The sequence below is a fragment of the Hylobates moloch genome, unplaced genomic scaffold (assembly GCF_009828535.3).
Source record: "Hylobates moloch isolate HMO894 unplaced genomic scaffold, HMol_V3 SCAFFOLD_18, whole genome shotgun sequence".
Classification (NCBI taxonomy): Eukaryota; Metazoa; Chordata; class Mammalia; order Primates; family Hylobatidae; genus Hylobates; species Hylobates moloch.
Genome location: NW_026652293.1, coordinates 56,955,315 through 56,968,849, shown reverse-complemented (window position 1 = coordinate 56,968,849; position 13,535 = coordinate 56,955,315). Strand labels below are relative to the sequence as shown.

At 47.4% G+C, this 13,535-nt stretch overlaps 1 protein-coding gene across 4 annotated transcripts in view; it reads left to right on the top strand.

The window, feature by feature from the left end:
* The first annotated feature begins 7,078 nt into the window (after positions 1-7,078).
* Positions 7,079-13,535, top strand: part of SUSD4 (sushi domain containing 4) — a 156,147-nt gene continuing 149,690 nt past the window's right edge. Inside the window, exons 1-2 of one of the 4 annotated variants that reach the window (XM_058430610.1) lie at positions 7,079-7,117; positions 8,512-8,697. In XM_058430610.1, coding sequence (XP_058286593.1) covers positions 8,547-8,697 — 151 coding nt within the window. In that variant the 5' untranslated portion in view covers positions 7,079-7,117; positions 8,512-8,546. Of the gene's footprint in view, positions 7,118-7,421; positions 7,452-7,735; positions 7,918-8,511; positions 8,698-13,535 lie in introns of those variants that run through there. The other 3 variants (XM_058430609.1, XM_032136667.2, XM_032136668.2) reach the window with 3 other exon arrangements.

The window sequence follows — 13,535 nt, the reverse complement described above, 5'->3', positions numbered from 1 at the left end:
TGCCATACATAAGCTGACCCAAACGGCCCTGGTGCAATCTCTGTGTGGCCCTGTGTGGCAGCCTTTTTTTGTTTGGAGCTATAAGTAACAAAGAATTCTACCTTTCATCTATCCAAATGCCTTTGTGGTGTGTCTAGCCATCTTGAAATCTTACAAAACAGCTGAAATGGCAAAGACCAGAAACTCTTGGAAACCATGTGTTGACTGGAACAAAGTTGCTTTCTGCCTGGGTTCCTGATGACTGCTGTGCCCCAATTCCACTCATCCTCAACTCCCCCATTCGTGCCCCTCCCTCATCACCCTGGACTGTCCTATGAGAAAGAAACTTCTATTATATTGGAGTCATTACATGTTTTGCCTTATCTGTTATGGCAGTTTAACCCGCCCTAATTATCATGGGAATCAAACAACTCGCAGCTAAGGATATAGTGTGGGATGAGGAAACTTCCAGGGAGGGACAGAGGGGGCTCCTATCCCACCTCCTATGAGGAGGGGAAGCTCTGGAGGGGAGCTCAAGGTTGATCTTTAACAAAATGGCAAACGAGTTTAGCAGTTAACGTTATTGCACATCCCTCCCTTCCTCGTCCAAGGGAAAGCCTTCAGTCCAAGGACTCCTTATGAGACAGATGTTATTATTTCTATTTTTCATAGTATTCTCAAAGTTAACTCCATCTCATTAAGCACCAAGTTCATTCCCACTTTCTACCCTCTGTATCTTTTTTCTCGCATCTCGTGCATTTCAAATTAGTTCCTAATTACCCTAGTATTACATAATCCCCTCACCACCCCCCAAATAATAAAATAAAAGTCATAGCAATAAAACTGAAGTATTTTTGAACACCCCTTCCAAACAATTCAATCTGCTCATGCTAACCTGGATGTAACCCCACTGCTGTGAATCATTTCAGACTTTTTTCTTTTGTGTTCATATAAATCCATAGAAAATCTATGGTATTGCCTTTCCATAAATTGTATCTTGCTGTACATTGTGTTCTACAATTTGCTTCTTTTGCTCAGCAACAATGTTTCACAGAGCTCTCCTGTTCTTAGGTGGAAATCTAATTTATTCCTAATGGCTACATAGTGTTCCTTAGTATGACTAGACCACAATTTATTTAGTCATTTCGTCATTCAGCTTGTTTCCAATTTTCCACTGTTAGAAAAATATCTGCAGTGAATATCTTTGGACCTACTTTCCTGAGCACTTACTATGTGCTAGGTGCTCTTCAGGTGCTCTTAAGGAATAATGCCATTCCCCTCAATGGTCATGTGAAGTAAGTACTGGCATCATCTCTGTTTAGTAGACAAAATATCCAAGTGAATGCATCAGGGCTTCTTTAGGGGTAGATGCTGAACAGTGCAATTGCAGGATCAATTTCCCCTCTTTTTTTTGAGATGGAGTCTCGCTCTGTCGCCAGGCTGGAGTGCAATGGCATGATCTTGGCTCACTGCAACCTCCACCTCCCGAGTTCAAGCAATTCTCCTGCCTCAGCTTCCCAGGTAGCTGGGACTACAGGCGCGTGCCGCCACGCCCAACTAATTTTTGTATTTTTAGTAGAGATGGGGTTTCACCATGTTGGCCAGGATGGTCTTGATCTCTTGACCCCATGATCCGCCCACCTTGGCCTACCAAAGTGCTGGGATTACAGGCGTGAGCCCCTGCACCTGGCCTCCCCTCCTTGCCAGTGGTGGCCTGTTCTAAAAGTGCCTGGGATTTGTTTTAATTAGGTATGTTAAGACACACGGACGTAGAAATGACTGTCATGAAGGAAAAAGTTTTTAAGAGTCAGAGATGCCTAGGGGCAGGGGCATGGCACACCATATAGGGCCACGTGGGGAAGCACCAGGTAGGTCTAGAGGCAGAAGGAGTGAGAGTGTGGTGGGGAATATGGACAAGAGCCTTTATTGTACTTTCATGGGAAGGAATAGGTGAGGCAGTGTAAACAGATTTAAGATGGGCCAGTTTGAATGGTTTCAGCAGACTCTGAGGCATAGGGGCTGTGCCTAGTTGTCTGGTACCTGGACCTGGGGTGATAAGGGCAGGAGAATAATGGCCCTGAGTGTGACAGCTCATAGAGGAGGGTGGGGGGGGTGTGGTCTACCATTTCTTTTTTTTGTTTTGAGACAGAGTCTTGCTCTGTCACCCAGGCTGCAGTGCAGTGGCGCGATCTCGGCTCACTGCATGCTCCATCTTCCAGGTTCACGCCATTCTCCTGCCTCAGCCTCCTGAGTAGCTGGGACTACAGGCACCCACCACCATGCCCGGCTAATTTTTTCTATTTTTTGGTAGAGACGGGGTTTCACTGTGTTAGCCAGGATGGTCTCGATCTCCTGACCTCATAATTCGCCCGCCTCGGCCTCCCAAAGTGCTGGGATTACAGGCATGAGCCACTGCGCCCGGCCGTGGTCTACTATTTCTAGGAATTGTCTAGTTCTGGGAAGTGCAGCCCCTTGAGGGTCACCAAGGTCCCAAATGTCAAAGCATCAAAATACAGAAAATAAAAGACATGGTCAATACACAGAAATTTACACTCGTACCAGCAGAATATTGGGACTCCCTTTTCCCTGCATCATCACCAAACACCTGATATTATCAGACTTACAGTATTTGTAATCCATCTGATGCGTGAAAACAGTGTCTCTTAATTGGTATTCCCCAATTAATTAACGATGTTGAGTACCTTTCATGTATCTATGGGCCAATGGTCAATAGTCCCTTTCTGGTTCACCTCTCCAGTTTCTTCCCACCCCTCCACAGTCTTCTCCCTTGGTCTGCAGACACAAGCTACACTTTTCTGCATGGCTTTCTAAGCCCTTCTTGATATGGTCCGAGTGCTTCTCAGAAGTTTTATCTCTTGGCATTTTCCAACTTGCATTCTAAATTCTAACCTTGGTCTCTCTCCCCATCCTTCCCTCCTGACCTTTGCACAAGCTGTTCCTTCTGCCTAGAAAACTCACTGTATGTCCTTTCCCCTTTATTTCTGACATAAACACACACAGACACACACACACAGACACACACACACACACACACCCTCTACTCATATGACATATGAGGTCACCTCCAGGACCCCTTTCCTGCCACCTTCTCTTATTTACTTTCCAATCACAGCAATTACCCCATGACTGTGTAATTGCAGGTTTGTCTTTCAACTCTCCCCATAGATTGTAAACTTGTTAAAGATAAGGATTGTGTTTTTGTTTTTGTATCCTCCATACCTGACACAATGACGGAAATATACTTGGTACACAGTAAGCGCAATTCGAATGGAAGGAAGAATGGATGGGATTGTGACTGAATGAGCTTATTTATCCTGTTCCACACTCTAGCCCCTGAAGCTTGTCTCCAAGGCCGAGGCAATGGGTGAATCAGATACTTTGAAAATTCTAGATTTGCACCCAAACACAGCATTTGGTACAATGCTAGCCTCATGTTCTGGTATGTTCTGGGCTCGTTAAGGGGTTTGTAGTTGACTGTGTGTATTCCTGGGTGTGCAGGATTGAGGAAAGCCAGAAGAGAAGAACAACTGGCTCCAGCTTGGTTTTCAAGGTCAGGGAGAGATTGGTGCGAATGATTTATTTTCCTTTGAATATTAATTAAGAAAAATAAGTCACCATCTCTATCTTCACACCAAAGGTGCCATAGACTGCCAGTTTCCCATGTCCCCTCCAATCCATTCTCTTCCTTCTGGTCCCCAGGCTGTCCAATAAAGACTACATTTCCCAGCTTCCCTTGCAGCTAGGTATGGCCATGTGACTAGGTTCTCAGTAATGATATGTGAGAGAGCTAATTTGTGTAACTTCTTCCTCATTTGCCTGAAAGAAAATTGTTGCCTTAGACTTGTCTTTTCTTTCTCCCCGTACCGCCCCCTAACGGCTTTCCTTTGGGCTAGACCCCAGAAATGCCAATGATCCAGCTTCAATGATGCAAATGAAGACCTCAGGGAACAACAGAGCAATGAGAGAAGGAACCTAGGTCCCTGAATGACTCTGGAGCAGAGATGCCCCAGACATCTTACCATGCCCCTTACCTCGAATGGTAAGACATTTACATATATGAGAAATAAACTTCTATTTAAGTTACTATATATCCGGAACACTTTGTTACAACAACTTAGCCCATACTGTAACCTACATTTTTCCTCTACCTCTTCCCAAATTTATTATTCTGCCTAGTGCTTAACACCATCTAACACATAAAATATTTTCCTTCTTTTCTTCTCATCTGTTTTCCTTAATTAGAATAGTTCCTGGAAGGCAGGGGTTTTTCAATTAGCAATAATCACCTCAGATAAACTTTATTGGCTGTGATACTGCTACTGCACAAAGCTGAAGGCAGGGGTTTTTGTCTTTGTTCACTGTTGCATTCCCAGCATCTAGAAGAGTGTCCAGTTCATAGTAAGTGCTCAACAAATATATAGAGAGTGAACTATTATTGGCCACCAAAAGTGAAATCATAATGTATGCCACGAGGAAAGAAGAGTGAAAACAGTGGGGAACTTCATGCATGGAGGGTAGAGAGAAGGTGTGTAATCAGAGGAGGGGCACAGTCTCTAAGAAAAAAAGCCCCTGGTGCTCTCCTGTGTTTGGGAGGAGGACTCTGAGGCTTTGCTTTAGTTCCTATCCCCATTGGTATTGGTTCTGGAGTTGAGACAGGAAGAGAGATAAAGTCAGGTTCCCACTTAATAGGAAGTAAACCATATTCTCTTCTACATTCCATCTACCCTCATTTTCCTTCCTCTTCTTGAGAAAAACATATAACAAAATAAACTCAAGATGACTTATTTTGTAAACTCCCTTAGGTAGAAGGTATTCATAGAAATAGCTGTGGAATGGCAGAAAAACCATTAGGAAGAAGTTGAACTGCCTTAACTTCAAGTCTGAGGCTTTCATTAGCTGGGTGGTCTCCAAAAAATGGACTGACCTCCTTTGCCTTCACCATCCTCACCCATGACGAGTATGTTTTTGTTTTATATTTTACACTTTAAAAAATATACCGTATTTTTGTTGTGCGAGGTTACAGGCTCAATTGTGTTCCCCCGCAAAATTTATAGGTTTAAGCTCTAACCCCCAGTACTTCAGAACAAGAACATATTTGGAGACAGGGTCTTTAAAAGGGCAATGAAGTTAGAATGGGGTTGTTAGGGTGTTCCCTAATCGAATATGACTGGTGTCTTTATAAAAAGAGGAGATGAGGATGCAGACACAACAGCGGAAAGACCATGTGATCACACGGAGAAGATGGTAGTCTACAAGCAATGTACAGGGACCTCAGAAGGAATCAACCCTGCTGGCACCTTGATCTTGGACCTCTAGCCTCCAGGACTGTGAGAAAATAAATGTCTGTTGTTTACACTACCCAGTCTGTGGTATTTTGTTTTGGCAGCCCTACAAAAATAATACATGGGATAATGTAGAAAAAGATTAATAATAATAACATATGTAATAATAATAACAATATGTTATGCCGTAGTTGCCCTCCAAATGCTTGTCTTCTTCAGTTGAATTAATAGAAGTAAGTTGTTTAAAATACAGAAAGCAACAGTACCGGCCTGTACTGGTCAGAACCCACAGAGGGAAAGTAGGGCCTCTTTCTGGAAACAAACTTTGATTGTTGCGGGTGGATGATCATTGAGAAACTGGGTCAGAGAAAGGCCACAGGCTGGTGAAAAGTCTGGGAATCGTCGCACTGAAGGAAATGGCTATGAGTGACCCAGAGAAGACTCAAGGGAACACGAAGCCATCTCCAAAGCCATGAGATGCTCTCTTAAGAAAGAGGAGTTCTATTTAGCTGCGTGGGCCCACAGAGGAGAGCCAGATTCAGTGGGTAAAGGTTTCAGGGAAGTAGATTTCAGTTGAATATAAGAAAGACTTTTCTAAGAGACCTGCTGGCAAATATAAACAGGCTACCTTGATAAGTATTCAGTGAGGCTGAATGACCACTTATTAGAAATGTCAGAGAGGAAACTCAAGCTTAGATCCCATGTTTGGATCAGATCAACTTGAATGTTTCTTTCAGTCCCAACATTCTCTGTAAAATTAGATTGTACTCCAGCCAAAGAACAGATTTCAACAGCACTTGGATATATCTCTTATAATCGTTAAGAACATGTGCACGGTCAATAAATATTTCTGACTGTTGTTGATTTGGTGGATATTTAAAAAGATTTAGAAAATTTACTAAGAAAGAAAAATGGAATAAATATACAAACTGTAGAGGACAGTCACAGGACCTTGGGAAGGTGGATGGTCCCCTACTAAGATTTTGGGGTCCCAAAGTACAAGCTGTAGCAAAACTGGACTTATGCTAGTCAAAATCTTGTTTATTTTGTGCAAAGCTGCCATCTCAATTTCACACATACGCAAAAACAAAAAACAAAATAACGGAGCTTGACTTATCTACTAAAAGCCAATCTATCCCGAAAGAATGTGTTAAAATTACTCCCAGTAAGAGCTGACACAGTACAAGCTGTAATTTCCCAACTACCATCAGTATGTGAGATTTTGGGAAAGTCGATAGAAGCAAGGGATGATTTGGTAGCTGTATCAGGAACATAGTTTTCATATCCACAAATTGCTACAGAATCATGGAGTGTCACGGCTCTAAAGTGCGGCCGGTGGACGCCACCTCATTAGCAGACACCTCTTAATCACTGTGGCTGGAATGTGGGCTTCCCTATCTTGAAACCGACCGCGGGCGGGTCACAGCCAGCGGCGAGTGAGAGCTGCAACCACCGCGGGCTGAGCTCCGACACCAGAATCGGCGCAGAGACGGGACCGACCAGGCCAACTCTCTCCACTTGGGGCTGGGAGGGCAATTACCACCGACCCCATTGGCTTCCGATCTACGACCCCGGAAGCCTCCCCTCCTCCAGATACCCAACCTTCTGCGTGTCACCGATCACCCGCCACCCCCGCCTCCCCGCCCAGGGGAGCGCCTCCCAGGCCGAGACTCCGAGGGCCCCGCGCATCTCCAAGACCGGACAGGGGTCCTCACTCACAACGCCTGCGGCTGGCAGAGGGAAAATACCAAGGGTGTGGGGGAGGGGGAGAGTGTCTCTCAGCCGCCTCAGGTCGTCCTTCGGGCTCCCTGGGGAAGCGCAGAGCTTCGGCGGAGGTGGGAGCGGCGAGGGGTTAACGCGGGAAATTAGGAGACTTGGGCAATTGGCGGTGCTCAAGTTAACCGGGTCTGTGGCGAGCGTTCTAGGGTTGGGAGCGGCCGGCCGCGCACTCGCCCCGGGTCTGGAGCCACCGCCGCGGCGGTAGTTCTAGGGCGGAGGGCTCTCCCGCGCCGCGCCGCGGGCTGGGGGTACCAGAGGCCGCGCGGAGGCCGGGGCGGGCACCTGAGCTGGCGCGCAGCCGGGGCAAGGGCAGCAGTCCAGCGCCGGGGAAGGGGCGACAGAGCTGCTAGCGTGTGCGAGACCGGCCGCCGGCGCCTCGCGCCCCGACAGGTGCAGGCGCGCGGGCTTCCCATTGGTCGCGGCGGCGGGCCCCTTTCCCCGTCCCCGCCCTCGCCAGTCCCCGGCCCGGCCGCGGCGCCGGCTGGGTTGGCAGAGGCGCGTGCTCGCGCGCCCGCGCACCCCTCGCCCCGTCCCCGCCCCCCCACTCACCCCGTCCCCACCCCCTCCCTCTCTCCGCGCCGCCGCCGCCGCGCGCTCGCGAGTTCAGGTAGCGGGCGCGCGGGAGCCTCCGCGGGGGCGCGCGGCCGGGCTCCCGTCCTCCCCCGTCACCGGCCCGCTCGGGGGCGCCTGGGGAGGGAGCGCGCGGGCGGGGGAGCTGGAGCAGGGCGCCGCCGCCGAAGCTTCCGTCTCGCTCGCTCGCGCAGCGGCGGCAGCAGAGGTCGCGCACAGATGCGGGTTAGACTGGCGGGGGGAGGAGGCGGAGGAGGGAAGGAAGCTGCATGCATGAGACCCACAGGTAAGACCGACAGCCCCGGAAGGGTCTTCCATCCCGGGGAGGCGCGCGCAGGCCGGGGAGGAGGAGTTGGTGCCTGGTGCAGCTCCCCAAGGGAGAATTTTTTTTTTTTTTGACAGCGCAGAGAAATCTCACTGGGGACTGGGGCAGTAGGATCCATCCCAATCCTGAGGAAAACCAGAGAAGTAGCTGGGGGAGACGGTGCCACATTGTGAGATTCCCAGAGTGAAATGTATAGGCCCAGGGAAAAGTGTCTTCTCGGCCCCGAGACGCGAGGAGGCTTTAGACTTTCCTGTGGTGGGCACAGCTGCTGAATCCCGGGGACCGGCGCGGAGCCACTGTGCGCTAACCCCTGCCCTCCCTCCTGTCCTCCATTCCCCAGCACGCGCAGCATCCCACGGCGACTGTTACTCAGTGCACCCGGCTCGGGGGAAGGCGGGGGACCTCGCCGTGGGAAAGGGGGCGGGGGCCGCGCGGGGGAGGAACCAGGATGGAGCCTGGGAAGCCGAGGCGCCGGGTCCCAGAGCGGAGGAGGGGGAGTGTGGCCCCCGAGCCTGGACAGACTGGCTTATTGTGGTGTTCCGCTTCTGGTTGCAGACTCTTGCAAGCTGGATGCCCTCTGTGGATGAAAGATGTATCATGGAATGAACCCGAGCAATGGAGATGGATTTCTAGAGCAGCAGCAGCAGCAGCAGCAGCAACCTCAGTCCCCCCAGAGACTCTTGGCCGTGATCCTGTGGTTTCAGCTGGCGCTGTGCTTCGGCCCTGCACAGCTCACGGGCGGTGAGTGACCCAGCTGTGATGGGAGGGCCTGGGGATGGCCCAGAGGGGAGAGAGAGCCTAGCTGCCAGGACAGCCCTGCACCCCTCCCCCATACACCCAGACTTCAGCAGGATCTGACAACGCGAGGGTGCCTGAGTCCCAGCCTATGGCCGCCCTTCTCCGAAACCGCTGGAGTTCCCTGAAAATTGCCCTGTGGAGCCCGCACAGATTCACACACCCACATTCTGTCTGGAGCTTCCCACCAGCCTCCGGGCCTGGCTTCTCCCAAGGAAAGACAATAAAGCCTGGCCCATTATTCCCACTTTGGCCAAGGAAGCGGGGGCGGGGGGGGAGGGGTGGGGGTGGGAGGAGTGGGGAGTGGTGTATTTGTGGACCTCTTGCCAATGCCTTCAGCAGATAGAGGTCAGATTTCAGCCTCTGGATTTAAGCGAGAGTTGTAAGAACCACCTTTGAGAATGTGAAGGGTCTGGAAACGTGGTCAGACTGGCTGAGGGGCAGGTTTATTTGAAAGTTAACTTTCCCTTTCCCCGTGTGTGCAGCATGTCTGTGTATGTTGGGGGCGTGGAGGAGGTGCAGAGGTATTCTTTCAGGTGTGCCTCTGACAGATTGCTTTGCTCATCGAGGTCTGATTTCGGGGAATAAAGTCAATTGCTCTTCTGTGAAGTAGAAGTTAGCTGAAATAAAATTGATAGCCTCAGCCTCCGTGGGCGGCTAATCTATAACATATTTGGTTCTGGGGGAGGGGTATCTTTTGGTTGTGGTAGAGGAAGACAGATGGAGTTCCTGTCTGAATTTCAGAGACTAGTCTCCCTGCCTCCACTGCTCATTGCTGTCCATCATTCCTGTCCATTGCAAACGTTCTCTAGAGCTTGCTGATGTGGACGTTAAAAGGAGCTGAGATCCTGTTAATATATAACAAAATTATCTTTGGTTGAAAAGCAAGTATTGATTGATATCAATAAACCATTTTAGCATTTTAAAATATTGCTGTTTCAGAGAATTCAAAGGTGAAAATGGAAAAAAAATGAGTGAAAAATTAGCAAAAGTGGAGGAGAGGTGTAACAAGTTGGGCTTTAACACAGAGTAATCAATAACCCAGGCATTCCACTTAGACATCTGAAAGATGCCCAGGGTATAAAGGTGTTTATTGCAATGTGCATATCTATCAAAATTAGTGAGAAAACACTTGGTTTGGGTGGACATTGGTTTTTATTTTTATTTTTGTGTGTTTTTTTTTTTTAAGAAGGAATAACTTTTTGGGTGCTTGTAGCTTTTTATAGAGATTTCTCTGAGGCAAGCTTCCTCTTCATGGAGGAAAACGTCAAGTGTGAGTCCAGGCCAGCAGCTGTGTGGCCTGCCAGGGCTCTGGTCACAACCTCTGATCTGCCGTGGACACCAGCTCTGCTTCACAGATGAGTGGGAATAGACGGGCAGAACAGTATTGCGTGGATCTGGATCATTTCCTCCCCTCCTCTCTGCTTTTGCTTCCCAGTTCTAGCTTTCGTTCTCTCAAACCAGGTCCACATGATTTTCCATCTTCTTGGTCCATTTCTCTTATGTAGATGACAGACTAGTGAATCAAGGTTCATTTACATTTGTCTTGACTATTGTTATTGGATGGGTGAGGTCTGAGCACAGCCGAGATTCGTTTTGTGCTCTTGGTTCTGCTCGGTCGTGTTTACAGAGCATCCTCCTCAACATTTCAGAGCTCAGTGTACATCATGGCCACCTCGGTCTTACGACAGTCATCTATAAGGTTCCTATAGCATGTCTTTTTTCCCTGACTTCCCAGGGGGGGATCATGCCAGGCAAAAATATCCAGAGCCTTGGAGAAGAGGATGGGAGTAAGGGTTGCCTGTCACCTGTCAGTCTCAGAGCTCTTTCTTTTTAGGCACTGATATGCTGCAGGAAGCTAGCCATCAGCTTCGTTTCACTTTGAACTCCTTCAGGCTGAGAGTGTGATTTCTGGAAGAGTATTTATCACTTCACAGTTCCTCTATGAATAAACCGTTTGGGCAAGCAAGGGTGGTGGGGGATGTTCTATAGAGTTCACTATACAGAGATTTTCTTTTTTAGGAAAGAAATGCACATGGAGGCTCCTATAAGGCAATAAAAGCAAATACACCTTAGCTCTAGACTTGTGCTTCTAAAACTTTAATGTGCATACAAATCACCTGGGATCTTGTTAAAAGGTAGATTCTGATTCATTTGGTCTGGAGTGGGGCCTGAGATTCTGCATTTCTAATAAGCTCCCAGGTGAAGCAGTTACCACTGATCCAAGGACCACACTTTGATTAGCAATGCTTGAGACCAAGGCATTCCTTAAAATAAGTTGCTTCTGCTCCAGACTTTCTGCCATCATTCTCAATTACTAAATGCAAATGGCCTGTGAGGAGCAGAAGTCTCACCCAATATCTAATCTTCAGGTGATACACAGAGCTGAAAATCAGCCCTCAGAGAGTGCTTTTTTTTTCATCCACAAAAAAGATGTATATTTAATGGACACTGTTCTGAATGTGGATTTTCATTTTTGATTGCTTTCAATGGAAAAGGAACACCACAATGGCAAGATATAATCGTCTCAGCTAGGAGAAAAAAAAAGCATGTGCCCAGTACAAGTATTGAAGAAAAAGCCTGAACTAGACAGGCAGAAATTGAGAAAATGATCAAAGAAAAGTAGGAACAAGAATTCCATCAAAAATGAAATGCTTTGTCTTAGAAAGCCGGAGCTCCGATTCAGTTCTTTGAACCCTAGGGACGCTTTTATGAGCCTGACTTGGCCTGAGGTGATGTTTGGGTGGCTCTCTCCAGGTTGTCTTTTCTCATTAAGGAAGAGGGCCCTCATTTGGGGCCACTGAGACCAAATGCTGTGCAAGAACTCATATTAGGTTGGTGGGGAGATATAGGACCCTGCCGTGCGTGGAATCTGCATGGAGCATGGCTTCAGGTGTTTCTCCCCTTTCTGCCCGAGTACACTTGACCAGAGACCTGCTGGGCTTTGAGGGATGCCCAGAGTGCCCCCCACCCCCAGGCTTCAAGGAAGAGAGCCAAGAGTTTGCTCAACAAGTGACTCCTTTAAGGCGAATTCTTTAGCACATTTCTGTATTATAAATAACTCAATCAGGCTCTGCCACTTGATAGCTTTGGGGTCTCAGGACTTGGGAGCCTCAGCTTCCTCATCTATAAAATGAGGATGACAGTGCCTAATTTACAGGGTTGGTGTGAAGGATGGAAATCATGTAGGCACTTAGTAAATGTAAATAATAGTAGGGTGGAGGGGGCTAAGACAATGCCATAATTTTGGAGACTTTTGCTTTATTCATTCAATAAACATTGAGTGCCTACCCCCTGTCCTGAGCCAAGCACTGTTGCATAAATGTTATTTTTACCTAGAACTCTCTCTTACTCATTTTTTTCCTAAATGAGCAAATTTTCTCAAATTTCTCTCCCCAACTTTTAAATGACATAATCTCTGTCATATTTCCCTATTCAGTAAATTCTTCCCTTACCTGGGCTCCCATTGCACTAGCTGTAACCCTCTATCATAATATTGTCTCATTTACTAGACCACAAGCCCACTGAGGGCAAGAAACTTGACTTTATTCATTTTTGTGTCTCAGGCACCCAGCACAACATCTGACACACAGTAGATGTTCAGCTAATTTTGATTGAGAGCAAGAAAAAAGATTCCCAAATTACTGCCACACCATTTAGAAAATAATTACCATGAGTGAGTTAGTTTTTACAAAAGTGCAAAAGTTTCATGATAGCTGGGGCCACATCCAATTAATAGTAGCCTATGAGGTTGGAAGGAAAATCAGGAAAGGCTCTAGAGAAGAGGTAGCACTTAGGATAGGATGGTGGGGAGGAAGGGTGCATCTCAGGTGGAGGGATAGCTTGTGCAAAGGTGTGGAAGGTGGTTACATGATTGGACTTTTCAGGCAGCAGAAAATAGTCTGTTTAATCTGGAATATAGTGTACCTGCAAGGAATCAGTAGGGTAGAAGGAAAAATAGGTTAGAACCTAGAACTTGCAAAAGTCCTAGAAGCTCCAGTGGGGGTTCTGAAAGTCACACAGCAGGCAGTGGGGAACCCACTGAAGGGTGGAGAGCAGGAGCAAAATATCATCTGAGCTTGGCTTGTCTTCCTTTCCCTGTTTCTAGGTCTCTGACTCATGCAAACCCCCGATCCAGCTGCCCTCTCTGCATACCCAAGTCATGGTCCTAATGCAGCTGAATTGAGCTCCTGGAGCCCTCGTTTGGTTCATGTCGCTGTAGTGCTGTGCTCTGTGCCAGCAGGTAGAAACAGATGCTTTCTGACTGACTTACTGATTTGTAGATGTTAAGTCCCTTGGTCTTATTGAGAAACATTTTCTTACATGGTAGAGCAAAAGCTTTTCATTCAATGCTACATCTAAAATTCACAATTTCAAACTGCACTTAATCTGTACACAAAGTCCCAGCTCCTCTAATTCTAATGTATGTTTCTTCAACAAAAGGCTACCTTAATATAAGCAGCATGGAGACTCTTTTGATTTATCCAGTGGGTGAAATCTGAAAGCTTTTGGAGGCAGAAGGATTTCATATAACAAGTAGCAAATCTCTTGTCTCAGAGGCCTGAAGAGGCAAGTCAGAGAATCAGTGGTTCTTTAATTTTTGAATGTAATGAAAAATGTAGGTGAAGATCTCTCTCCAGTAAACACTGATTAGATACGTGAAGAAAAGCACCTAAATTATTCTGTTCCTGGTTTCAGAGACATATTTCCAAAGCTTACAAAAGACCAAGGACGCTTGCCTTTAGATGGGAAGCTCTGGCATAAACGAGAGCTCTGCATTCTTT